Source organism: Grus americana, chromosome Z (assembly GCF_028858705.1).
Source record: "Grus americana isolate bGruAme1 chromosome Z, bGruAme1.mat, whole genome shotgun sequence".
In the NCBI taxonomy this organism is placed as follows: domain Eukaryota; kingdom Metazoa; phylum Chordata; class Aves; order Gruiformes; family Gruidae; genus Grus; species Grus americana.
The window spans coordinates 67,277,328-67,303,463 of NC_072891.1; the positions used below are offsets into that span (position 1 = coordinate 67,277,328).

The 26,136-nt window shown below is 38.1% G+C and overlaps 1 protein-coding gene across 2 annotated transcripts in view; it reads right to left on the minus strand.

The window, feature by feature from the left end:
* Positions 1–26,136, minus strand: part of SNX24 (sorting nexin 24) — a 90,017-nt gene that overhangs the window by 31,970 nt on the left and 31,911 nt on the right. Inside the window, exons 2-4 of one of the 2 annotated variants that reach the window (XM_054809586.1) lie at positions 18,125–18,188; positions 9,701–9,784; positions 5,034–5,138 (exon numbers count right to left, since the gene is read on the minus strand). In XM_054809586.1, the coding sequence (XP_054665561.1) occupies positions 5,034–5,138; positions 9,701–9,784; positions 18,125–18,163 (228 nt within the window). In that variant the 5' untranslated portion in view covers positions 18,164–18,188. The remainder of the gene's footprint in view (positions 1–5,033; positions 5,139–9,700; positions 9,785–18,124; positions 18,189–26,136) is intronic. The other variant, XM_054809585.1, reaches the window with a different exon arrangement.

Consider the following 26,136-nt stretch of genomic DNA (forward strand, 5'->3'; position numbering starts at 1 on the left):
GAAGGATTGGTAGTTAAAATATTTTTAAAGAGAATTGCATTTTGAAGAATACTGAAATATAGGTCAAAGTGCTTCTCAGAACTCCAGATTATTTCCTTAAATGGAAAACAAATCTCTAGTCCCGTTTCATAAACTCCATAATTCATTTCGAAGATTTGGATTCCTGAAACTGCTGGAATGTTGAAGTTCTTCAAGTCTTCAAGTCTCACAGCCAAGCAGCACTTTAACCAATCTTATCTCCAGGAATCAGGACTGTTCTCTTTGTAAAAAGTTCAAGAGTAAATAAAAGGCAAGTATGTTTTCTTGACCTCAGCTGAGAGAAATATTAGCTCTACATATTAACTCTGGTTAGAGACATACGTACATACAGACTGTATATACATACATACAGAGCAGTTCAGAAGGTTTACAGCCCTCTGTTTTATATTGCCACTCACTAGAAGAATTTCTTCAGGTCACCCAGACCACAAGAAATGAGTTAGTATTGTGAAGCTCATCAAAAATATGGGCCTCCTCCAAAATCTCTCTCCATAACCAAATCATTTCAGTGAAGACTAGCAGCAGCTACACAGTCTCATGCTGAGGTGTGGGTGCTACTTCACAGTGACTTCTGTTAACGATGTCTGTTATCTTGCTGGACTGATGATATCAGCAAATGATGAGATTTCTTCTGCCCAAGGGGGTTAGAAAATATCTATTCCATTGAACTTTAAAAGGCAGACCTGTCAAAGGGCAAGTCCCTGGGGCAGAGACACTGGATGGCAATAACGTCCAGTGTCAGCTTACTGGGACAAGGATATGACCTAACTCCAAATCAGTAGAGAGCAGGTGGCTAGATCAAATTTTTCCCCATTACCAATTCACTGGAAATAAGCTCCATAAAAACTGCTCCTCCAAGTGCACATCATACAAAATCTATTTGTAACATATACTGATCAGATTGACAACGCAGCTGCAGCTGCTTCGATAAGCAATTAGATAAGGTCCCCCCAGTGCTGCCCTTAGGAATCCCAACAATGTCTTCAATGTCCAAAATAAAACCGCAACTACCTGTTCAGTTGGTCCATCCACAAGATGACCTACTGAATTCATACACAACAATAGCTGTGCAAAAGGGAGCATTTCAAGCTATCTATATCTCCTTTAAATACACTTCCAACGCAGACCATATTTCTCTATTGCTTTGTGATAAACAGTCCATCCAAGATTATATAGTGAATTAAAAACCCCAAACGAACAGCCACCACCCAGAAGCTACAATGCTGATTAACAGTCTGCCCTATCATCTTCCACACTTAACTTTACCTTCTGGGACTGTCAAGCAAACATATTTCTCCAGGCTTACAAACATACTATCAGGAGTCACAGACTTTCAATGCAGGTCCAGTTGGCAGCCCTTCTCAAATTAGAGGCTCCCTACACAACCAGCTACCTCAAATCTGTATCTTCTACCTTTTCTCAACACCAAACTCTTCAAGAAACATATCAAAGAGAAAACATTTCATAACCATAAACAAATCATAGCTAAGTTCAAATCTTAGTGCAATCTAATACTACTATCAGAGAGATTTTTGTCAGCAATAGTGTAATCCAGTGATTTATTTTACAAATTTTAAATCAAAAACACCTGGATTCCCATCCCTGCTGTATTACAAGCTACAAGCTCAGATACATAAATAAGTAACTATTAAGTGAAAATTTACATCACACACTAATTGATTTATGGTAACTCTTAGTTGATATCCACCACAAGGTAATTAAGAGCTGGTTTAGTCCTCTTCTACTGTCAGTAACAGGCATTTTCTTATTTAGCGAAGACTAAACCAGCTCAACTGAAGTCCTGTGTGGTGTAGGTTAAGATCATGCACAGAGACAGTTACCACGGATCAGGAGAAGAGCAATAGCTTATTGCTTCTTAGTAATTTGCTTGAATGTTTGGGGCCATGCTCTGTCAGTCACTTATCTTTGCATCTGTTTCCTCATTAATACATTAAACATAATCCTTCTTTCCTCTTGTCAGTCATTTGATTGTTCTCAGTATTCACAAGGGCTCTGTATTATTATTATTATTATTATTATCATCATCATTATTATTATTATTACACATACACATACTAATGCCTACTAGTCAATTGTTCCACAGTACTAAAAACGAAAATTGCAAATTCCAGCCAAACTTGTAAAATATGAACGTCACTTAAAAATAATACAGATGAATCATTCTTTCACAATTCCATGAAAATTAGTCTATTACAACAAGAAAAAATCCCCACTCAACCTTTCAAAAACAAGAGAAAAATAAGTCATCTGATGAATATTAGCTGACAGTGGATACTGACAAATTTAAGAAAATTACTATTTGTATCTCACAATTTAATAATATTTGTTTTATTCATAATTTTGCTAATCTTCAGAAAGACATAATGAAATGTTTCTGAGTCCATCCACTTCAAGAAACAAAACAACCTGTGCTGAAAGGATTTAAGAGGGCAGTTTCATCACAAAAAGGTCACAAAGACGTAACAAGGTACTGGCAACTGCATCACCTTCTGCTTAGATGGAAGAATTTCTTGCTTTCTTTACTACTTGATACAGACTGATTCTACTATTCTAATTTCATGTCATTATTTTAATCTGCATTTAACTATAGGGGATTACTTTATTAAAATATATTAAGAAGCCAATATGATTGGACTATGTCAGATACAGGTCTGTATTTGACTGCTATCTGCATGGCATATTACTTCTTGCCTGTATAGGTTTTCAAGGTGCAAAATTCAATAATGAGAAATGAGTATGTATTGCATAAACCAAATTATTTGAATGTAACATCTGTGTAAATGCTCAATCATTTCAACCATGAGATTCTGGCTGGTTTTGAATAAATAGTTAACTACTACCATGATTCCATAATAGTTTACCAGCTGCATAAATGGCTGGCTACTATACCACCACTGACTAGTGATGATAGTAGCCAAACTGCTGTCATAGATTAACTCTCATTAGTATCACCTGAAAATATGTTTGCAATATTTTATGTACATGGTGTTAAATTAAAAACTCATCATGTCTTCTGAAATTGTAGCACATTCCTATACTGTGTGTTGGAAAATGCTTGGTGCTGAAGTGCATTAATATGAACTTTTAATTGTCTACAATCAGGCTCTTGTTATTTTAAAAAGTTAAAATTTCACTGATGATTAGTTCTGCTTTCTGTTAGCAAAACCAGAAATTACTTACTTTGAGAAGAATATTGGCAATTTTTGTTCTTGTTTTAATTTAATATGCACATTAGTATGGATGTAGCTTAGAGTCTTGTCATGTTTTAATCAGATAATGTCCAGCAGTCCCTTCCAACCTTCCAACAACATTGTGTGTTTCTATGACAGTCAATAGTGATAGAAGAGGGGAAAAGAATTACATGTACAAGACTGTACAAGAACAAGAGTTGACTAACTCTTCCAGTAGGGGGAGATGTTCTTTTAAAGTTTATCAGCAATTAAAAAGTGCTAACAAATTTACCCCTGTATCTTTTAACAAAATCAACCTCATAAGAGAAATCGGTACATGTGCGTTAGCAGCTATATTCTCCAAAAATACAGTTGTATGAAAATCAGGAAAAAACCCACAAAATTCACAGCAAATGGCTGTAAGATGATGGAGCAAGCTGTGCTGAAAGCCATCAAAACACAAAAAGCCCTATTCCTTTTCAAAATCAAAGTCTCTCCAATCTTTTCTTCAGCCACACAGTAAATGTAATTTTTAGGTGCTAAAGATGCTATAAATATAATAGAGCAAGAAGAAAGAAAGGATTATTTTTTCAACAATGCCAACTAAATATTTAAAAATGTTGCCTGAAACGCTCCCTGTATCTCAGAACAAAATCTGAGCTGTGTTTTTCTCCTTATTTCCAGATTTCTTTTTCAAAGTTTAATGTCAGAAATAATACTGTCTCATGCCACCCTATAATTCTATTCTCCTTAAAGCAGTTTTCTTTTACAAACCTTCCTGCAAATCAGGGAGGTTCCTGAGTGGTGCAGGTTACCATCTATTTTCTATCAATGCAGCTCACTGTCCATTATGTTGCAGTTCACCATTCTTCCAGTTGTGCCACTGCAACTGTGGATGATGACATAAATGAGATCTCTGAAATTTTTACTATTTTTACTACTCTGATCTGAATAAAAATAGAATACTCTTATTCTTGCCTTCCTCCTAAAGCAATTATCTTTTGACTCAGATGATTTCTATGATCCCCTTCAAAGAAACAGCACTTGCATAAGTACAGCTGAAGGTACAGTGAACTGGGAACATGTCTGGAGGAACACTTTAATCTGGCTTTGTCACTAGAGAAATGACTGTGAAACTATATCACAGGGTGTTTTTAAAGCAATCATGATGAGAGTAGAAATTCCGTTTATTAAAAAAGGCTGGGATTATCACTGGTATATTTAGACGTCTATATGTCAGAGTCATTCCTGAAGACTCCTTTTACAGTCTATAGCAAAATCAGAACCCAAATAGGTAAAATCTGGGACTTTAAATGCAAGTTTCCAAATCAAATGAGCTGAATATAGGATGACAGGTGCCTGCTTCAACTAGATGAACAATTCAGATACAGGCATGTACAGTAGAGGGATATGAATTTGATGAGGTGATTCTTCCCTAGTCTGTCTAAATGGACCTGAGTTAAATAAAGCCTCCTTGTGTCTCTTTTGATTGGTACAGTCAGAACAACTTTGGAAAGAATAACATTATTTTCCCCATTTAGGAAAATGAGGTTCATCAAAGTCAGACAGCAGCTTCTGCCAGAATCAGGAAAAAATGCAAAACAGTCTGGATTTCTAGCTGCTAGTGTGCTAAGTGAACAGAAATCATCACTGCTGGTAAGTATCCAGTTCATTTCCCACCTCTAAAATTGCCTATCAGTAAAACACCCCACTTCACACCTGCCGCACCTTCAAATGCTTTGGATACTACTACTCTGAAAATGGATGCTGCTTTTACGTTCACAGTTCTGAGAAGAGACTCACCTGCAAGTACAACTCCAAGCCTTGCCGTCGCTGCTCCAGAACCTTGGGGACCCAGTTTCTCACATGCTTTGAAGGGATCTCTGGAGTTCTTATGAACTTCTTGAGCTGCAAATGAAAATAAATGCAGGTAGAAACAAAATATAATAGAATCCCCTTAAGACAAACACATTTATGTTAGAGATGAGGCAGTACAGGTAGAATAACTGCGCATGAAAGACAACAGCATAGCAATGAAGTTACTCGCCATTACCTCACTGAAATAACAGCAGACTTCATACCTACAGGTTGCAGTTAAAAATCTCCATGTCTAGCTGCTCTGGATAGTGAAGAGGGACCCTACTAACAATTTCTTGTGACTAATAACCTTAAAACAAAATGGCAACAACTGCATGAGAATACCTGAAAGGAGTTCCCCGTTAGTCAACCTGGGACGATACCTCACAATGTCACCATGACACATTCAGATATTACCTTGCTAAGTGCAGTAACAAAACACCGTGACCACTTCTAACTCTATATTTAAGCAATTATGAACAAGTGGGAGAAGTACAGGGAAGAGACCTAACTGGTTGTCTGGATAGCTGGCAATCAAGAGAGCAAAATATCTGTGCTCTCAAATTGCACTAACAGATTGACATACAGAGAAATAGCAAGATTGCCACTGAATATATTTCCAAGAGAGCTCCATAACTATTCCTCTAAAGATTCCCACAGCAAAGCTTTTATAGATATATACAGAAATGTGTGTGTATATAGACAGACACAAGCATAAATTCTGACAACACTAAGAATCCTCTTGCTGGAGCAACATACTTTTTTCAAAACAAAAAAAAAATATATTGTTTTCCTCAAAACTACAGAGCAAAAATAACAACTGGAATAGACTCCATTGCTTTTTAATAGAAGGTGACATTAGACATTCTTTCTGTTGGATATTGCCTCTGAGTAAATCTGAGGCAAGGAATGCAAGGAAAGAAACTCAAAATTGACTTTGACATGCATACCCCTGGGAGACTGAGAATTTACATTTCATCTTTGAGCTTGCTGAGATGTCACTATAGGAAAAAGCAGCGCCAACATATCAACGTCTCTACAATCACAAGTAACGAAGCTGCAGCAAGGAAACCTCAATTGCTCTGGAAACATTTTGCAACTTCCTTATTTCTTAACAGTACTAAATTAAAATTAAATGTGAAGTGAGAAAAAACAACCCACCAAAACAAAGCCCCAAACCCATGTACTTTTACTGACTAATCTTAAAGCCAGACTATAAACCCACATTTTTTTTAGCCTACATGGTTGAGAATGTTGAAGAAACTATGGTCACAGCTGTTGTGAACTATGACAGCACCTGCAGATGAATAACAAATGAGGAGAATGCTCCAGATAAGGGCAGACTAATCTGAAACAATACCACCATCCACCAAGGCCTAGCTGCTTACAAGACAAATACTCTGTGGCTGATTCCTCAGCTGATTAACAATCCTTTTGTGCTCTGTGGCCCTGTTATATAAAGCATCCAGTCTTTACTAATACTGATAGACCTTGGACTGCCCAGTCCCCTGAGTTGGAGGGCCATGAGTGTGGGAACAGTGACTTTCCACTCACGGACATTGAAATTATAAGGAACCAGCTGTATCAGCTGAATGTTCACAGGTCCATGGGGCCTGATGGGATTCATCCCAGAGTACTGAAGGAGCTAGCGGATGTTATGGCAGGACTCCTCTTGATCATCAGGTCTTGGGAATCTGGGAAGGTCCCCGTGGTCTGGAAGCTAGTCAGTGCTATTCCAATTTACAAGAAGGCCGTGAGGGAAGACCCAGGGAACCACAGACGCTATTAGTCTGACCTCAGTTGCTGTAAAAATTATGGAGAAGATCATACTCGGTACTATTGAAAGGCATTTAAAGAACAATACAATCATCAGGCACAGTCAACACGGGTTCACAAAGGGGAAGTCCTGTTCTACTAATTTGATTTCCTTTTAGAATAAGACCATCCACCTAGTGGATGAAGGGAAGGTGGTGGATGTATTTTTTCTGGATTTTAGTAAGGCTTCTGATGCTGTCCCTCACAGCATCCTCCTGGACAAATTGTCCAGCTGTGGGATGAGCAGCTTCATGGTGCACTGGGTGAAGAACTGGCTGAAGGGCAGAGCTCAACAGGTTGTAGTGAATGGGGCTACATCTGACTGGTGACCAGTCACCAGTGGTGTTCCTTAGGGCTCAGTCCTATGGTCAGTTCTGTTCAATGTCTTTATCAATGACCTGGACGCAGGAATTGAATGCACCATTAGCAAGTTTGCTGACGACACCAAACTGGGAGGTGCTGTTGACTCTCTGAAGGGACAAGAGGCCTTGCAGAGGGACCTAGATAGATTGGAGCATTGGGCAATGATTAATTGGACGAAATTTAACGAGTCCAAATGCCAGATCCTGCACCTAGGACAGAGTAACACCAGGCACAAGTACAAACTGGGAGAGGAGTGGCTGGAGAGCAGCCCTGCAGAAAGGGATCTGGGGGTGCAAGTCAACAGCAGCTGACTATGAGCCAGCAGTGTGCCCCCAGCAGCCAAGAGGCAAACCCCATCCTGGGGGGCATCAAACATGGCATAAACAGCTGGTCAAAAGAGGGGATTGTCCCGCTGTATTTAGTGTGGTGAGTACACCTTGAGTACTGTGTGCAGTTCTGGGCCCCACCATTTAAGAAGGATGTGAAAGTCCTTGAATGCAGAGAAGGGCAACACAGCTGGTGGAAGGGCTGGAAGGCATGTCCAGTGAGAAACAGCTGAGGACCTTGCACTTGTCTAGTTTGGAGAAAAGAAGGCTGAGGGGTGACCTCATTGTTCTCTACAGTTTCCCAAGGAGGGGAAACAGAGAGGGAGGTGCTGAGGTCTTCTCCCTGGGTTCCAGTGATAGGATGCGTGGGAATGGTTCAAAGTTGCATCAGAGGAGGTTCAGACAACATTAGTAAGCATTTCTTTACCATGAGGGTGGTCACACACTTCCTAGAGAGATGTTCGATACACTAAGCCTGTCAGTGTTTAACAGACATTTGGACACTGCTCTTAATAATTTGATTTAACTTTTGGTCAGCCCTGAAGGGGTCAGGCAGTTGGACTAGATGACCACTGTAGGTCCCTTGCAACTGAAAATACTCTATTCTATTTGGAGAGGGTGCATGTTAAGCATATAAATCCTGAGTTTCCCCTTTTAATGTTTCCTAACTTATTTAGTTGTATAATCCCTACTCACCTGCTTTACTTTCAATTGCAGAATTATTCTCATGTGTAAAATAAAGCATATATGTATTGCAAGGCTTGGTGGTGGGTGAGTGAGTTGTACACTGTTGCTCATGTGGTATCACATTCAATGTGATCACAAGGGGGAAAATATCTGAGACATATCTGAATTACAACAATAAACAAGGAAATGAGTATTAAAAAGTGGCAGCTGATACCACAACTGGGGCAAGAAGCAAAAAGGCAAGAAACACTAACACATCTTAATTATGGTGCAGTAATGCAAAACATATTCTTGTTCTTCGGACTTTTGAGGGCTAACACACAGATGGGTCAATAGTTGCCTTTTGTGGACCCAAATTTGCTCACGTCCATACACCATATAAGGCTGGCAAAATCCATCCTCTCTGCCACCAGAATAATGCTTCTTCCCTGAATGATATGAATGCTGGTGTAGGTAAGCTCCTCTGACACTGCGCTGGCAGTAGCTGTAAACATCCGTGCTTCTCTCTGCTATTTGCAGAGGAAGCTTTTCCATGCTGAAGGTGAGCAGCACCAGTGTAAGCAGTTGAGCGTGCACACACACCACTGCCACCGAGAGCTACCAACCAACAAACATTCAGTAGACCCAGGTCCCAGGAACAAAGGACTGAAGCTTTTCATTGCAGCCTCACTGCAGGCAATGGGCTGCAATGTTTTTCCAGAATTCCCCTTCACAATACTCGGCCTCCTTAAGGCAGAAAAATAAGTAAAACTTGCCTTTCAGCTGCACAAATGTATAGCTGCATGCAGTTCAGCCTGGAGAGGAAAAACCATACTTTTCCTTTAACAGTGATCAAAACAATTTTAGGAACAATTAGTGGATAACCAGTCTTGAAAGTACTGAGTTCCCTTCTATATATTAGTAAAATGATTCAGTAGTCAAGCTTAGCAGGTATTTTATATCATATTCATTGTATGAAAAGCAGCAGAGTGAGATGGTCTAATTAGTTTTTTTCATGTCTAGTTTCCTAGTGTATACTAGTTGTTTCCTTAGCTTTACATATAGCAGGTTAGCAACACAATTTATAGAATTAACAAATTATTTGCCTATTTGGGTGAAAAACAAAACTGTATTTATTTGCTGCAGGAATGTGTCTTATTTTGTGATATTACAAGAAGAAAAAAACATACTACAGTCAGCATTTTAGCAATACAGCATGTAAACAATAATCAAAAAGAAAAGGAGAGTTAGTAACATCTGAGGAGTCATCATCCCTTTCCACAAAATGGAGAAGAAACTGAGTTAGTTGGGAACTCATTTACAGAGACATGAATCACAAGATGTATTTAAGATAAACCATGTATAGTAACAATTTCAAGAGATAGGAAAACATCACAACTAAGGCAAAACAAAGTTACATCTTATAAAGAAAAAGATTGCTACCTTTTTATGAAGTGCATGGAATTCACTATACCTCTTCTCCACAAAATGTTTCCTTCCACTCATTAGCACCTCTATTTTAAAGACCTGAAAATTATACATAATAAAAAGAAGATTAATGTACTTGCACAAACAGTTCTGTGACATGGCTGTGACTGCACATTTTATCATGGTCATTCCAGCAGGTGGTCCCAAAAAACCCGTGATGACTCACTAGGTGCAGAAGTACAACAATTAATGGGAAATGTGGCTGAACCTTCTGTTAAAAAGTTTGTTCAACAAACATACAAAAAGACAAGTTAAGCTTGGACTGTATACTGTACACAAAAAACTAAAAATTAAAATATTCCCTTTCAGAAATATTTAATAAGTTTTGAGTAGTTAAAAAACAAAACAAAACAAAGGATGGTAAGAAAAAAAAAAAAGAGAAAATAAATAAAGATTCATTCTTTTTCCCTCTTGCAGTATGGCATACTAACACACATGTTCAGTTAGAATGGGAAAACAGATGCTGTATGTTATGCATAAAAAATGAGAAATAAATGCAAACACAATATTGTAGGTTAATTTCCTGCTAATCTACAAATTCATCTGTAGCCTCAGTTGAGCTTGTGCTACTACCTCCACCCTAGGAAAAAAAACCAAAACCAAAAACCAAACATGGCAAATGTTCATTTTCTTTGTATGATACATGTGACAGCTTTTGTTGCTGCCTATGGAAGGTTGAAAGGGCAGGAGAAGAAGCTCTCTGGATCCACTAATTAGTAGTCACTAACATGACATTTTCTTGATTCTTAGGTCACCAGGTCAGTTCTGAGGGCAAGTGATGAGAAATATTTTGAAGTACTCAAGAAAACACGGTCTATTAAATGAAGACAAGATCAGCAGAAAAGCAATACAGAAAAGGTGCCTCTTCTATCTAGGAGTTCTTTGTTTTCTGTTTTGCTCAGAAAATGCTGGAAATAATTATTTCCAGGACAGTGAGAGATGATGTTCAGGACAGATGATTACATCAAGACCCAAGACTTAGGCCAAATAAAAAGTTCTTTGAAATAAATTTGCAAACAGTATTTATGTCTGCATGCAGAAAAAAGGGATTTCTGTCACAACATGCCCAGCTAGTATTGATCAGAGCAAACATATGGAAACCATGCTGGATAAACACTTTCTATTGTCCACTAGAACCTGCCTTACAAACAGGTCAAAATGCTATGGTTTACACCGGCTAGCCAAACCACATTAGAAACAGACAACATTTTATTTAATCCAGACTGAAATGCATCTACCTTTGTTTGAATGCAGTAGGGATGGGACTGCAGTCATTTCACACCAATGTTTACATTACCAAAATTAGTTCAGATTGTTGTAATCCATCAAAATAACTTGTGCTACATTCTACCTCTTTGAAAAGGACTATTTCTGTGTCCTAATCACTGTGAGCAGATGACCTTATTTGGGTGCACTGATTTCCATACACCCAACCCCCCACCCCCCCATCTATTTAGACTATTTTGGGAGAACAGCTATTGGCTATTAAACAATTTTCCTCTACACGTGAAAAAACTCTACGGCACCCTTAGGAATATGCTGTAAGTTCAGAGTTCTAAAGAAAATCACATGCAAAGAAAAATCAATGTAGGCTTTTTTCTTTAGTTGAGACTTAACATCCTAATTATATGAGAGGAAAGCATTATTTACATCTCATATTCTACATGCTGTACAAAAGAAGTAGTCTGCAAGGAACAAAATGCTTTGGATTGTACAGGAAAGCCATGCATTGAAGGAGTTTCAAGGATACCCTGGTGGGAAGAATGGGTAACAGAATATGAAACTAGTTAAGTTAGAAGTGACCATGAGCCACTAATTAAGGTGTTGCAACAGTTTTGAATTAACTTGATATTAAATCTCCAGCAATCACGAGCAACTCATAACCACTCACTTACACCTCAGTCAGCCGAGTCTCTGCACCACCGTTAGTTTAGCACTTTTGTTGGCTACAAGGTTTGCCAAGCAATTTGGAGATGTCCGGGGGCTCCTGCCTCAACTGCAGGCACTCCCTTGACAGGTAACTTTCTTGTGAATCATGGCTTGGCTTGTGCAGTCCCATTTTAGTTTCAGTCATATATGTGCAACTTCAGAGAAAAGTCTTTCCCTCTGAAGTCTATAAACCTGTCATTTCATAAAGGAGAATAGTTGGAATATGGGGGAGAAAGGAAATACAAATCCCTCTGTGGATCTTCTTTTCAAAGCATTTGTCTATTTTGTTCTGTGTTTCATCACTGGTTAAGGAATTACAGAAATGGCTTCAGAACACCAAAAAGTATGCAGCATTTATTCAGCCTCCTTTTTTAATCCTAGCAAAGTTTTAATTACTGTTTGCATAATTTTTGCTAGCAAGATGGCTAAAGAATATATTTGCCGGTCACTTTCATAGAAGATATGAGAAGAGAATCACAGCTTCCTGTGCACAGTGATGTCATTTCCAAAACCACAAATCTGCTATCTTTATGTCCTCAACTGTTTGTACCAGTAAAGAGGCTTTAACTTTCACTCATACTGTCCAGAACCCTTGGATCCAGCTTTAGCAGCCATTTAAAATTTACAAAGCTGGACAACAGATCTGCTATGCCTGAAGTCGAACATTACTGTTTGAAAACAAAACCCTGCAAATGACATTTCTAATCTACTCACTGTGGCACCTATATTTCAGAAATGTAAAGAAACTTTTGTGATAAATAAGTGGAAAATCTGTAAATGTTTTCATTTAATGCAAGTCTACTTATTAAATTGATCTATAAAGTAACTTATAAAGCATAAATGCAAGTAAGTGAAATAACACATATTGTACTTATGAACTTTGTATTATTAAATGACTTTATTTAGACAGCATAAATTCCAGGTTTGCCTCCTTACTGCTTACCAGATCACAATTCACAAGAGCAAACTAAAAGCACAGAAGTGAGTTTCTGTGCCACTATTTCATAGAACGACATGGTTTTGTGTGAAAGACAGAAAGATTCATTAGCTTACGAGAGAGATAGGATCTCTTCGTGGATTCAAAATAGCTGTAGACAAATCTCACACAAATTTAACTGAACAATTGCAGGCCCTGACAGAAAAACAATGTAAGGAAACTGGTGAACATAGATGAAAGTGCCAAAATAAAGACGGAAGAACTATGGGGGAAAAAATGCAACACTGCAAGGAAATTGCTTTTCTTGTAAAAATGTTCGTGTTCTATGAACAGATAACTCCAAAAAGATATATGACTTTTTGTAAGTGACAGTTAGTTAAATGAAAAATGCAACAATTAATCACTGAATAAGACAAGTAAAATGCTTTTCCCATAGTCATTCGAATACCAGAAATTACACTGCACTGAAAGTTTTGCAGTTCATCCTGACTAGGACACAAGGGACCATAGATATGAAGACACCAATTAGAAAACTCTTTATGGGTACTCTGAAACTAGAAATGACTCACCTTTCTTGGCTAGTACCATAACAGTTATCAATGATGTTTGCACAAAGCCAGAAGATCATTATCCATTGAAAGCATTCTTCCAACAGAATTTAACCTACATAAATGATGTATGGGACAAACACCTTTGGACTGCATATCAGTATGAATAATGTTGATCTTTTGCCTAGCAGAATTGCAGATTTGCCACTGCAATTCATAACCATCAAACCTGTGAAGGAAACTCTTCAAGAAGAATTCCTAAGATTTTCATTAATAAGATAGTAAAAACTTACAGATCCAACTACAAAACACATTTACATATGATTTTTTTTTAAAAATAAAACCTTTTTTGCCTCTCTTCTTTGCCTCCAATTTGTTCCAATGATATGGATTATATTCAGATCTTGAAAACCATTTTCTTAATTTCTTATTTTAGCAAGTATACCTAATTTTGCCATTTTCCTGAATTTATCTGTATCTCATCATTAGCAAACCTCTAACTGAATGATCCTTTTTCACTATTTTCAAGAAGAATACTTACATTTCTTTTCTTGCTACAGAAACTTGACACTACCACACAATAACTAAATCGGATTATACATGGGCAAACAATTAGTACTCTATCACTGCGAATTTCCAAGACAGAAAGCACAAATGAAAGAAAATAGCAACCAGTAAGACATAAAAGAACCATCCATGCCTTCCTGTAAGCCCACCAGCATTGTAAATGCACATAAAGAACTGTATGGTAAGTAACACTGATAATGCCCTCTTTCAGTTCTTACCTATGACTAATGCTTACACTGGATACAATAGGAATCTTTTACCTGATAATGTGATGTGAAAATATGCAGCTCCATTAACTTTGTCTCAAGAAACCCAGAATGATCAGTTTAACAAAAACCACAGACAAGAATGACAAACATGACCAGGAGCAGGGAACAAAACTAACAAGAGTAGTAACTTCTCAGCTTGTTTTTCTATTACATGAGAAATACACAGATGACACTTTTATATTCATTCATGGAAATTATATTAACTACACAGTTTATAATTATTGTAAATTAATACTATCATATTGTGTATATTTATACATGGAAAAATGAATGGCAAAGTATATAAACTTCTGAAAAATTACAGTTGAGAAAGAGATTTGGGGCAGCCTTGTTTAGAATGAGGAGATACAAAAACCAGAAACAGAAAAAGAGAAGTTTACAAAAAACAGATACATTTGTCTAACATTCACCAGGAAACAAAACCCCACAAAATTCTAGTACTGTGCTTTTCTCTCTCAAGACAAGGCTTACCAACACTAATTCTATTTAATATATTACTTCCAGAAATAAATGCATCCCTTTAGATGCTTCAGTATGCTTGACAGACTTTTGTCTGAGGAACAGCTAATGCATTCAAAGTGTCAAGACACTCAACCTTAAACCTTTGTCATGGCCGTATGGAAGGGATTCCAGAGCAAATGAAATGACAGCTACGGTCCATGAAACACTAATAGGATTTCCACGTGTTTAGTGTTTCATTATTGTTCAGACAACGGCACATTTTCTGTCTGAATTGTGCTATGACTAGAACAAGACCACGGCATATAGGAGAGATCAAAAGATGACTTTAAACCTATTCCCATTCAACTGATCCAGGGGAAAAGGATAGTCCACAGAATCGGTAAGAGCAGCTGGGTGGTGGTGGTAACCAGAGCTGCACGTAGCTGCAGCAGCAATTCGGTATCTAAGGGGTGTAAGTGTCTCATGGCAATGCTCCATACTTCTGAATGCCCTCCACAGCAGAGGCGGAGACGAGGACGGTATTCAGAGCCAACTCAAACTTCATAGCAGCCTTGATAAAACTGAATCTTGCTATCCCCCAAATGAAAACAAATTAACTTATTCTGACTTCATCCTTTGGAAGGGGGCGGCAGCAAAACTCAGTTCTGCAGTGGGCACAGGGCAGCTCAAGGGTGCAGACAGGCTGACATGGGTCACAGAGGCATGAGGCAAGGGAAATCACCTCTCCAACCACATTCCCCTCAGTTCTAGTTCTCCCCTGTCTTGCACACGCTGCTTACTTTTGGGCTATCCTCACCATGTCCACTTGCTGAGGCTTAACACCTTCTGTGCCTTAGGTAGGTTGCTTATAGTCACATCTTTGCCTCCTCCCTGTAGCAATTGCTCCCACCACAAGCAGCCCCTACGCAAGCTCCTGCACGGTCTTCCTGTAAGGAAAGGGCCCCCTTCCTGCTGCAGAACTGGGGAACAGGTTGGGGCACAGTGAAGAAAGGAACAGAACAGCCCTGAAGAGCTCAGTTTGATCCTTTTGGTTTTGCTGGGGTCCTAAGAAGGGACAAAAGTGGCTGTAAGAGCCACTAAAGGAAAAGAAGCAGAAGATCAGGTATTAGAAACTGAGAGTAATCAGTGTTGGGAAGGAGGATGAACAGGGACAGAGCTGAGAGTCATCCGCCTTTCTTAGTAGCAGTCCTCACGCATGCTGAACCCTTTTTCCTGATGGCCATGAGAGCAGGCAGAAAGCAGGAACTGAAGATGCGCAGTTCAGCTAGTGCAGACTTTTGCAACACCAGTCCTCAATGGTGGGCAGGCAATGGGCCCACAGCTACCACTGCCTCCCTGCTGACCCAGGCAACTGCTTGTTGTGCCGGTGCTTCGACCTCCAGCTGTACAGCTCTACTCAACACAAATGCTCACTTTTACTGAAGGACCCCAAAGAGGTTCAGATCCATTACATTATCCATTACAAGATGTGCTTATCTTACTTCAAGTCAGCTCAAAAGTTGGGTTGGACCCACAAACAGCCCATTTTCCCCACCCCAAGCACTGTCATGTCTGTTATATGAAATCTGAGTGTTTCAATCAGTCCCAATTACGATGTACAATATTAAGTTACAGCCCATGAAAACAAATACACAGTTCTATTAACTATGGAAACCAAGGGTTGACAGTATGCAATTATGATGTTCCTTTGCCTAGAGTCTGTGAAGAAGAAAGACTGTGTCAGAGAAGTGAAATGTTCAATGCAGGATTTTCACAGAATATTCCCAACAGCTCCAGCCTGTGTGAAGCAGTTACCTGACCTCTCCTGGCCTGAAGAAGCAGCCTTACTATTTTTATAATACAACAAATAGATTTTCTATTGTGACATAAACCCATTGAGAGCACAAGTATGTTGTTTCACTGACTCCTTCTGTTAAATCTCATGTTACTCAATCTAACTTGGACCTTCATTACTAAAAAATAATAAGATGTGTACCTAAGAACAATCACAGGCACATATTCTTACAAACGTGGCTCCTACTTCAAATGTCTCATTATCAATTTAACGTAACCTTCAGCCATTCATTTACTGAAAAAGCTGTCTCTTCACTAACACCAGTGTTACTGGTACCAGTATCTACATAAACCAGACTGTAGTCTCTTTGAAAATTTTTCAGCATGCAGTCTGTCTTTCCCACCTATACTACAACATAACTAAGGATATTCCCTCTCTTTTGCAGTATGGGCCTCCTCCACTCATAAAATGGCACAGCGTTGATAGGAATTATGTACAAAAGGCATGCATAGGACTTGGGGGTGTTCTTTCTGAAGATGGCCTTTGAGAAGTGTATGTCATATTTCTTAGGGTTTAGAGGAAGAGGTAGTAAAACAATTTATACTGCAACCCAGTCAGACAGTTTTGTAATTCCTGCAACATGGGAAGCTCGAGGGAGGCTTCTACAGAGCTGTCACTGTTGAATGAAAGAGTAGCTGACATATAAGAGTAAGTAGTTTTCTGATTTTTTCAACTCTCTTTAAACCAATCTTTTCCAAACACATGGTTCATAAAATCCCATAGGAACTTCTCTGTCATTTCCTGAAAAATAACTTACTTGGCTTTCCAAGCTAAAAAGCCTCTCCCTTGCCAGCGAAACACTGACTATGGAAATCTAATTTGTAACCAAACCAAGAAGCTATGAGATCTGACTTGCTTTTCATATTTTTCTTTATTAGCCTGCACAACTGTTATACAGATGACACCCTTTTAAAATCTCATTGTCACTGTGGTCACCTATTTGGCTAACTTCCTTAGAATCAAACTTAAGGAAAAATGTGTTGATCTTTTACTGAAAAAGGAAAAAGTTCCTAACGCATGCTAATGCCTACAGTTACACAGACAAAAAAATTAGCCTGCTCTTCTCTATTTGTCCATCTGGATCATCTCAATGTCTCTCATCGGAAGTGTTCTACTAATAGAATAACCATAAGCCTTTTTATGGAAATGATTAACTTTCCAATAGAAATAGTATATTGGGATAAAATTGAATATTGCAAAAAATAACTGATGGTAAAAGTTTATTTACATTAAAGAGATGAATTCTAAGTTTGATGAAATGTAAGGATTCTCTTACTTCATCACAAAATCCTTTGCTATTTTATCTGGAGAGTCTATAAAGAGACCTCTCACTTTTCAAGGCAGGACACAACTCCTAACCACAATGAAAGTGCCCCATATTGCAGCCAACTAGTTGCAAGAAACTCCTTTTTGCAAGAAGCTAGCCATGAGACTATATTTCTTCTAGAAACTTTAAGTCTGTGTAACTTTGTTTGCCCTTGTATTTGCTGTCTGGAGAACACTTGGGCCACCTAAGACCTCCAAAGCACAGACGTTTTGTTTACAAACCAAAATGCCAAATGGTGTCAAAGAACACATTAAAGAAGTATACATGCAGCAGGGTGATGAGCATTACACTTCAAAGGAGCTGGCTTTGTACTGTCTCATATCCCATGGTATGTCTACCATGGTATGTGAATTTAGCCTTTTCCTCTGCTAGTGACTAACTAAACACATATGAACATGAAACACAACAGTATTTAGTCAAGTTACAGTATATAGAAGCTATTAAAAATCAGCTCCACATTCTTCATGGTGAGTAAATACCAGGGGAAAGAAATACTGTATATCCACCTTGCATCTTTTCCTACCAGGGTCTCTGCAGTAATCCATCTGAGAAGTCTCTGCTCTTCTTTACCTGTCAACATAAGTATTTCATTCAAATAATTTTTCAAGAGCAGTAGTCAAAGTAGGTTACTTTTCTAAATGTCTGTGCAGCTTAGCAAAGATCCTTCATATATTACATTTAAATATTGGGATTAGCCTGTCTTCAGCCCCAAAACGGAGGATTCAAATGCTATTCTGTTAATAATGAAGATGAGTAGTCAGGATGCCTACAAAATTATCAGGCACTTCCTTTCAAGGAGTTAACTCATTCAAACTTTCACTAAATTAGCATTGGTCTGCCTTCCAAAATGTAAACCTAATTGCCTCTGCTATTGCCTGCCATCTCCATTATTCTTACACGCAGCTGACAGCACTATTTCCAACATCAGCACTCATTTCTGAAAAGAAGAGTCATCATATCAATTTATCAAAAAATGCCATCCTTCTCACCAAAGATTTCCCTTGCCAGGTTAATCACTTTTGAATGGTAATTCAAACTGGGATGAAGAAATAAACAGCTACAAGGCAGTTTTATTTCTTACTGCTGTGTCTGAGAGAAGACCTGAAACAGGTTACCAGGATGTGGATGGGATGTGGTTATTGATACATCCCACTGCAGAAAACCAGATGGTTCTTCATGTGTAAGGAAGATGGAGAGAATGGAAGCGACAAACTCAGTACAACGTCTGAAGAAAATGCAATAGCAGCGACCACAGTACCCCAAAATAATAAAATATTGCACCTAAATTAAGATTTAATTTTTTAAGCTCCTGAATTTACATGCTATGACTAACAGAGCATTTATGTTACAGTTGACTTGGTGGCCACAGTGAACGTAGATATTCCTAGCCAGATTTAAACTTATTCAGGTACTGCAGGCAGCATGACAGTGGCAGCAGCGTGGGCAGCACAAGCTGCAAAGCTCCTGGCAAAGTCCGGGCAAAGCTCAGTGCCAAGGGGGCCAGCCTGGCTCTATCCTGGCTATGTCAGCAGGAGCCACAGTCAGTGAGATGCAGGCGTCCCACAAAACGGAGCAGGGCAAGTATAAAGTTCAGAGGGATGCAGGGTTCTTATGTAACTTGAACACAAGGGAAGAACACAAGGAGGGGAGAATAAAATTTCTTAATTTGCTTCCCTTAGAGCTACAGTATAAAACACTGAAGCAAGCAGCTGAATCACAGAAGCTTCAGGCAGAACTGTATTGGCATTAGTGGAAGAGCTAAGGCAGCACAGAATTTGACTCAAACGCCTGTGTCTGAGAAAAGGCAACATCTAAACCACTTATGGAGACTACATTGAGTGCAATTATGTCAACATTTGTATAGGTCCAAAGGCAGTAGAAATACTAATGCAAACCAATATCCAGGATAATATATATAATTAAGGTATCCTATTAGCAATTTTGCAATACAAGATTGAATAACCTATCAGAAAACACTGGTTGTACAATTAAATATTTATCATTTCAAAGACAATGAAAATTGATTCAGTGAGAATTATGTTAATTTGCAACTGGCCTCTCAATCACTTGGAAGATAGTGAGGTAAACATCGAGTAATTACATGCCTGCACATGTATTCAGCTAGATAAAGTGTTATGTATCCAACACATTTCAGAAAGATTTTAAATAAGTTATAAATTGAGTCTGATGCTGGAAATGTGGAAATTAAAGCATGCATACTGTAAACAAAGCAACAGGCAATGGATGATTGAAAATGGTGCTAAATGTGTAATTGCTGACTGTCGCTTGAACTGAAGATAACACAATGCACTAATCTCTTCAAACGTTAACTAGAAGCATCAGAGTCAAAAAGTATCATTCACAGGTCTAAAAATCTGTGACTGTGTTTTCCTCAAAGAAGAAAAAAAATTAAAGACATAGCCAAGCACAGACTACTAAAGAACTAACCTGGCTTGAACACTTCAGTAATAAAAGCTAGTAGATTCCTAAACACAGGACTGTGAGGAAACAATATCTATAGACAAATTTTTAGCTGAAATTTGAGAATCATATTTCATGTCCTGGTTATTGGGTGTAAATGAAATCTTCATTTACTGTGCTAGAAAAGTCTGGATGTTGCTCACCTGCAGATACCAACCAAGTCCCCTGTTTAAATATATACAGACTTAAACCCCTAAATTCAGTTGGACAAATTCAAAAGTACTATCAAGAAAAAAATGACAGATGTCAATAAGAAGTCATTATAGATGTAATGTGATACTGTCACAGATATCACTCTTTCCCTCATCCCGAGGCTTCAAATTTTCTTTTTGCTTTATTATGAACTTGGTGAAAACTTCACTACTCTATGCAAACCTCAACAAATCTTGGCATTTTCCTGGTTCTCACATTTTGTTCTGAATAGAAAAAGTTTTGCCATTTCTATTCACACAAAACACTGCCATAAATAAGTTCTTAAAATATTTTCTTGTTACAAAGACTCTATTATCATGAGTCTCTAGTGACTCCCTGCAGAACGAATGTAAACTTTGCCTAGTTTACTTTAAGTTCTTAGTTGCAGCAAATGTTGATTCTTCTATGTATTTACAGAAAGTGCCACTTCTCTATTTACAGGGCAGAGAAAATGCAACTTACCTTATCCTATACATGTATAAGGTGCCATCTTAACTCCAACTGCCTCAGCAAGCAACTGCTGATCTTTCTGTACAGCCCCTGTCCTCACTTACCGTTTCTTTCACCCACATATGTTTTTCATAGGTAAGAAATCTGAAGGGGTGATGAAGGGACATTCACCTTGCATCAGTTGGTCCTTTGCCTTCCTGTTTCACACTGCAGCTCACACACACTACTGCTATTTTTAATTAACATCTCAATAATACTTCAAAAGGACCTGAGATGGAGCTAATTCAGCAAAATATATTATAGGAGTTAATGGCAGTGCCGGGAGTAATTAGAATAATTTAATATTTTCCATTACAAGACTGTTCTCAGTCACTTCTAGTTTTGCCAACCTTTAATTTTTGGGCTTAGATTTTCTATACCAGGTATGTAATTCACACAGAAAATATTTTTAGAAAGCAACAGCTGAGACAGTCCAAACACATACTTGAAGAAAAATATATTTTACTTTACCCATGTGAAAAAACCCAATCAAAACCCCCAAGGCTAACCCAAAACAAAACCCAAACCATTTCACACAAATTCCCCCAAGATGTGGACAAGAAAACCAGGTAGACAGCTGGGAGGCAAATCTGGCCAATCCATAAACTTCTGGAAGAAAGCCTAACTCGTAAAAAACTTTGCACAGAGTATGTGCATAATGTAGGTTTTCCAACGGCACCAGCACTGCCAGTGCTGTTATTTTTACAGCATGTCCATACTGACTAAAAGTTTATGGCATCTCCACAAAGTTAGGGCAAATTTCAGGTCTACAGAATATTTTTCTATGGTTCAGGAGCCGCTGTGATGTTAGGGAGCAGAAAAAAGATTGGAGGATGTTTTTACGTTTTTATAAAAAAGAGATGCTGGAAAGGAATCTACACTATGGCACAGGGGAACACCACCTGAAAAGACCATGCTGCATTACCAGTGAAATAAGCAGGCCAAGGAAGAGCAGGAGAAGGGGCTTTTAGTCTGAAGTACCCTGGCTCCTGTAACCTTGAAAGGAATGCACGATTTTGTCATGTATGACTCAGAAACACGTCACTGCATCTACTTGCTTTGAAAACCCACTGGTAATGCATGGTACCCCTCTCCCTCCCTCCACTGCTGGTGGGGTAGCTGGATGATAAAACTCAGGTGCCTCTTAGTCTAGAGGTGTACACTAGGGACCCAAAAGCTCCATGTCCACCGGTTGTATGTCTAAGGCAGTACCTATCCAAATGATATATTCCCTTCCCTGCATTCCCAGTCACCTGCTCAGGGGTAAAAAGTAAAAAAAGGGGAAACCATTAAGAAACAATGGTTGTGAATTTAAGTACTCATAGTGTCATTTAAGTTCTTCACACAATGCACCCCAGCATCCCTGCACGTATTTACTTGCAGCAGTCAGTCGCATGCTACTTTTCCCCACTGTCTGCTCAGCTCAGCATGTGAGACTGAGAGTGTCGTGGGAACAAACGAGCAAAGGATGACGTCCTTAGGGGTTCTTTCCACGTAAAAACTAAAAAACATTTAAAAAGGCAAGAAAACTGTATGTACAGAAAGTATGGCCTCAAGATTAAGGCAAACATCACCATCAGTTTGGAAACTTTAGATTTAAAATCCAAGTGCTTCTGCAGTGCAGAACAACTTTTTTCATGCTTTTTCCTAGGAAAGCCTACTTAGACCATTGCACTTGGGCACGATTCAGAGGCCCAAGGTTAAAAGCCCAAGCCCTCAGAGACCCAGTGGATGCAGAGCAGAGACATACAATGTGCTTACACCCATGCAGACAGTAAACACATCTGACCTCACATACTGTTGTACAGGTCCCTGTTTCAGGACATGAGCAACCAACCCTGGCACTTAACTTGGTTCTTCCTGATTTTGTCACAAAGACCTTTTAATAAGGATTGTAAAATGTGCAGGGAAAAAAAATAACCAGCAAAAAACCCCCCACTACCAAACCTGGCAAGTGCATACACAAGCCCAAATAGTTCTAAAGTCAGCTCCTCCACACACTGCCAGTGCTGGCACCTAGCTGATTTAACATGAGAAGTTGTACTGCTGCAGGGACCACTGTTGTTCTATATGTATAACCAACATTTCTTAGTTCCTCCTTCCAGGGTACATTAAAGAGGTGGAGAAGGAAATAGAAGAGCTATTCCATAAAATACAGTATTGATTTTTCTACCTGAGGAAAGAGACTCTCAGTGAAAAACATCTCTTTGCTCCTCTACCTCATGAGAGAAGAAAAGTCTCAAAAAAGACATTAACCTGCAAAACCATGAACCACTGCAAAATTTTGCTCTAGCCAGTGCTTCTGGCATATGCTGACACTATGTACCTGAAAAATCATCAAATAGTATTCATACTTCAGGTATTCCTGAAATACATAAAAGGAAAAAAGTTATTTTTCCTCAAAACTTCTTAATCACTGCAATTACTAACAAATACTGAATGAAACCAGTGGAAGATTTTTAAGTAGAACAAACTCCTCTAATTATTCTTTAAGGTCACAGAAAATAGAGCAAAGCAATTCATTAACATGTGTAGGCAAAAACCTGCTACTGTTAAAAGGGTGACATTTTCTTATTCCTCTGTTACATGTTAGCTTTGAAATATCTTGACTATTAATTCTACATGAAATTGTAATGCCCTACTAAAATTGAACATGACATTTCTGACAGTAAAGACTGACAGGATTTGTAATGGTCTTACAGGAAGATATGAAGTATGACTGTAGTTTACAGTGACAAGATCATAGTTATGAAGTAATTTCAGAAAAAAAATAGGACTTGAATGCTTTTGGACAGTTGTAGCTTTATGTACATATTGCCCAATATGTTTGGTTTCAAGACAAAAAAGTCTTCCCCCAAGATGTGTCACCACATTAATCTGCAAAATAAATAGCTTTTAAAATTATATCCATCAGAAATAGAAATTCTGTAAAATATATAATCATATTCCCAGATCTTTTCTTGCACTGAAAACAACATTTTCCACCAAATCTCCTTCTATCAATTTTTTTAAAAGAACCAATGGAAAATTACTGCATGCAAAGCTCACTCAATTTTTCTAGAAAAATAAGACTAACACCAGATCTAGTGCCACATCTGGCCTATTTAATAGTTTCATCAAAAAGTGTACATTAGATAAACACTGGAGCAGGGACCCAGTTAGCGGAGAAAGTGGAAACATGATAGGACAAGACCCTGTGCAATCTGATCTATGTTGGCCTTGCTTTGAGCAAGGGTGGAGTGGGGGGTGCTTGGACCTCCATGGGCCCCTGCAAACCTAAATGACTCTATGATCCTATGAAAGCTCCTTCCAAGTCAAGAGAAAAAGTAAAAGACAAAAAAAATTGCTTCCTTTTCTGTGTTTGTTTTTTGGAAGACAGAAGAACCAGTTATACATTCACAACTTTTCCTCTGTCACAAATTTGTTCAGTTTTGTGTTATTGAGCAGCAATTTGCCCTTTAGCTTTGCAGAGTAACTACCTTGAAAAGTTAAATTTATTCTGATTTATCAAATGATATCCTAAACCTGTTGTTTCTGTGAAGATCCTGTTGCATTATTTTGAATAAGGTGGGTGGGATGGAGGACAACAGATATTCCCATTAGTTTCACCCTATTTCTCTTCTTAAGAGCCCTTAATCTTTCCCACTAGGTACAGTAAAAAAAAGTCAGATCCAAAAGTCACTGTTCAAACAGTAATTTATTCACAATGGACAACATCCTTCCCAAATGACAAATAATGCTGGCTTGCTCAAATGGCAACTGCAGAGAGCCAAGAGGGAATTCTAAGCATGCCTCATCTTTGTGGTTCTCTCCATTCCCTCTGTGACTCCAGCAGTGCTTTCTTATACATTCATTATTTCCATTCCAAACAAGGATCATGTTAGCTTTTATGGGTTCTACAAACAATAGTGAAATTTCTTAGATTGGTGGTGATCTAATAGCGTCTTCCTCATTGTTATCACTGAACACATTATCACATTGCCTCATCAAAGGTTCAAAAGCTAACTAGCAACAACTGGTGCTCTCCATATCTCATAAAAATTGCCGGATTAATGAAGAAATATAGCAGATTATCAACATGTATTAATCATGCACTTAAGATTACATACTGATTAATACATCTATATAACACAATGAAAGTTACTATTTAAATACTATCATATGTGATAAGGACTTAAGGTGAAGGTTCTAGTAAGAGAAGATCAATGCTTTTCTATGTTCAGAAGCCTTCAAACCATCAACCTATGTTCAATGAAGCATACTGAAAATTGAAAATTCAGCAGCAATTTGAAGTTAAATTAATTTAATATCCAATAAATAAACTGAAAGCAAAACTCTCTTTTTCCATGTTTATTGCAATTGGTCCACAGTGTCATAAAATCACAGGATCTATGCTCTATCGATACACACTGATTCAAATCTCCAAAGACTCAGGCAAGACACATGCCCAATGTCATAAAAGAAGCAAAAGAAAGCATTATATTGTCAAAGCAAACTATTACTAAATGTGTAGCATGTAAGTCGGATTGTACTGTTGGGTAAAAATAAGGGTCTCCAAAAATGCTGAAGATATTAAAATAACATTTGATAGGCACAAAGGACAACTGAAGCAAGGCCCAATCTCAAAACACTACAGAAGATGCAAAGAATGATCTTTATCAACAAAATAGCTCAGTTACTGCATGAAAAGAGAAAGCAGATGGAGACAGAACAGTAAATAAACCTGGTTTAAAATACAAATCTTGTAAGCAAAAGCTTTTATATCCAACTAACAATGTATAACTGCGAGATGATCTATTTACACTGCAAGATCTGTAGACATTTTAAAGGTTTGTTGGTTTGGGTTTTTTTGTTTTTGTTTAAGGTACCACAAAGAATCCACTTATTAATGAGCACACTGCAGTTAAATAAATAAATAAATAAATAAATACATTTCCTGTTTGTAATTTAAAATATTCAACATATCAGGAATAGAAGTCTGAAAATAGTTTTCATGTTTTTGCTTGTTCTTAAAATGGGAATTCAAATGCCTTAAATTTTTGGTTAAAAGACCCAGTAATGACTAAACAATGACCCAATACCTTCCCTCTTCTACCCCCTTCATACAAGCTGGCTTGCAGTGCTGTCATACCAACCTCAACAAACATTCTTCCACAGATTGTGCTCAAGTCTAAAATAAGAACTTAAAACATGTTTCCTCTTTCCCCACCTCCTATTTCAAGCTATTTTAATCAGTGAAAAGTTGTACTTTCTAGACTTTTTGTTAATGTGAAGAAAAAAGAGGTTCTACATCTAAAAAAAACCCCTCAAGTGACTTGCTTCCAAATCAGATTTGTACTGTTCCCTCTCAAGACAC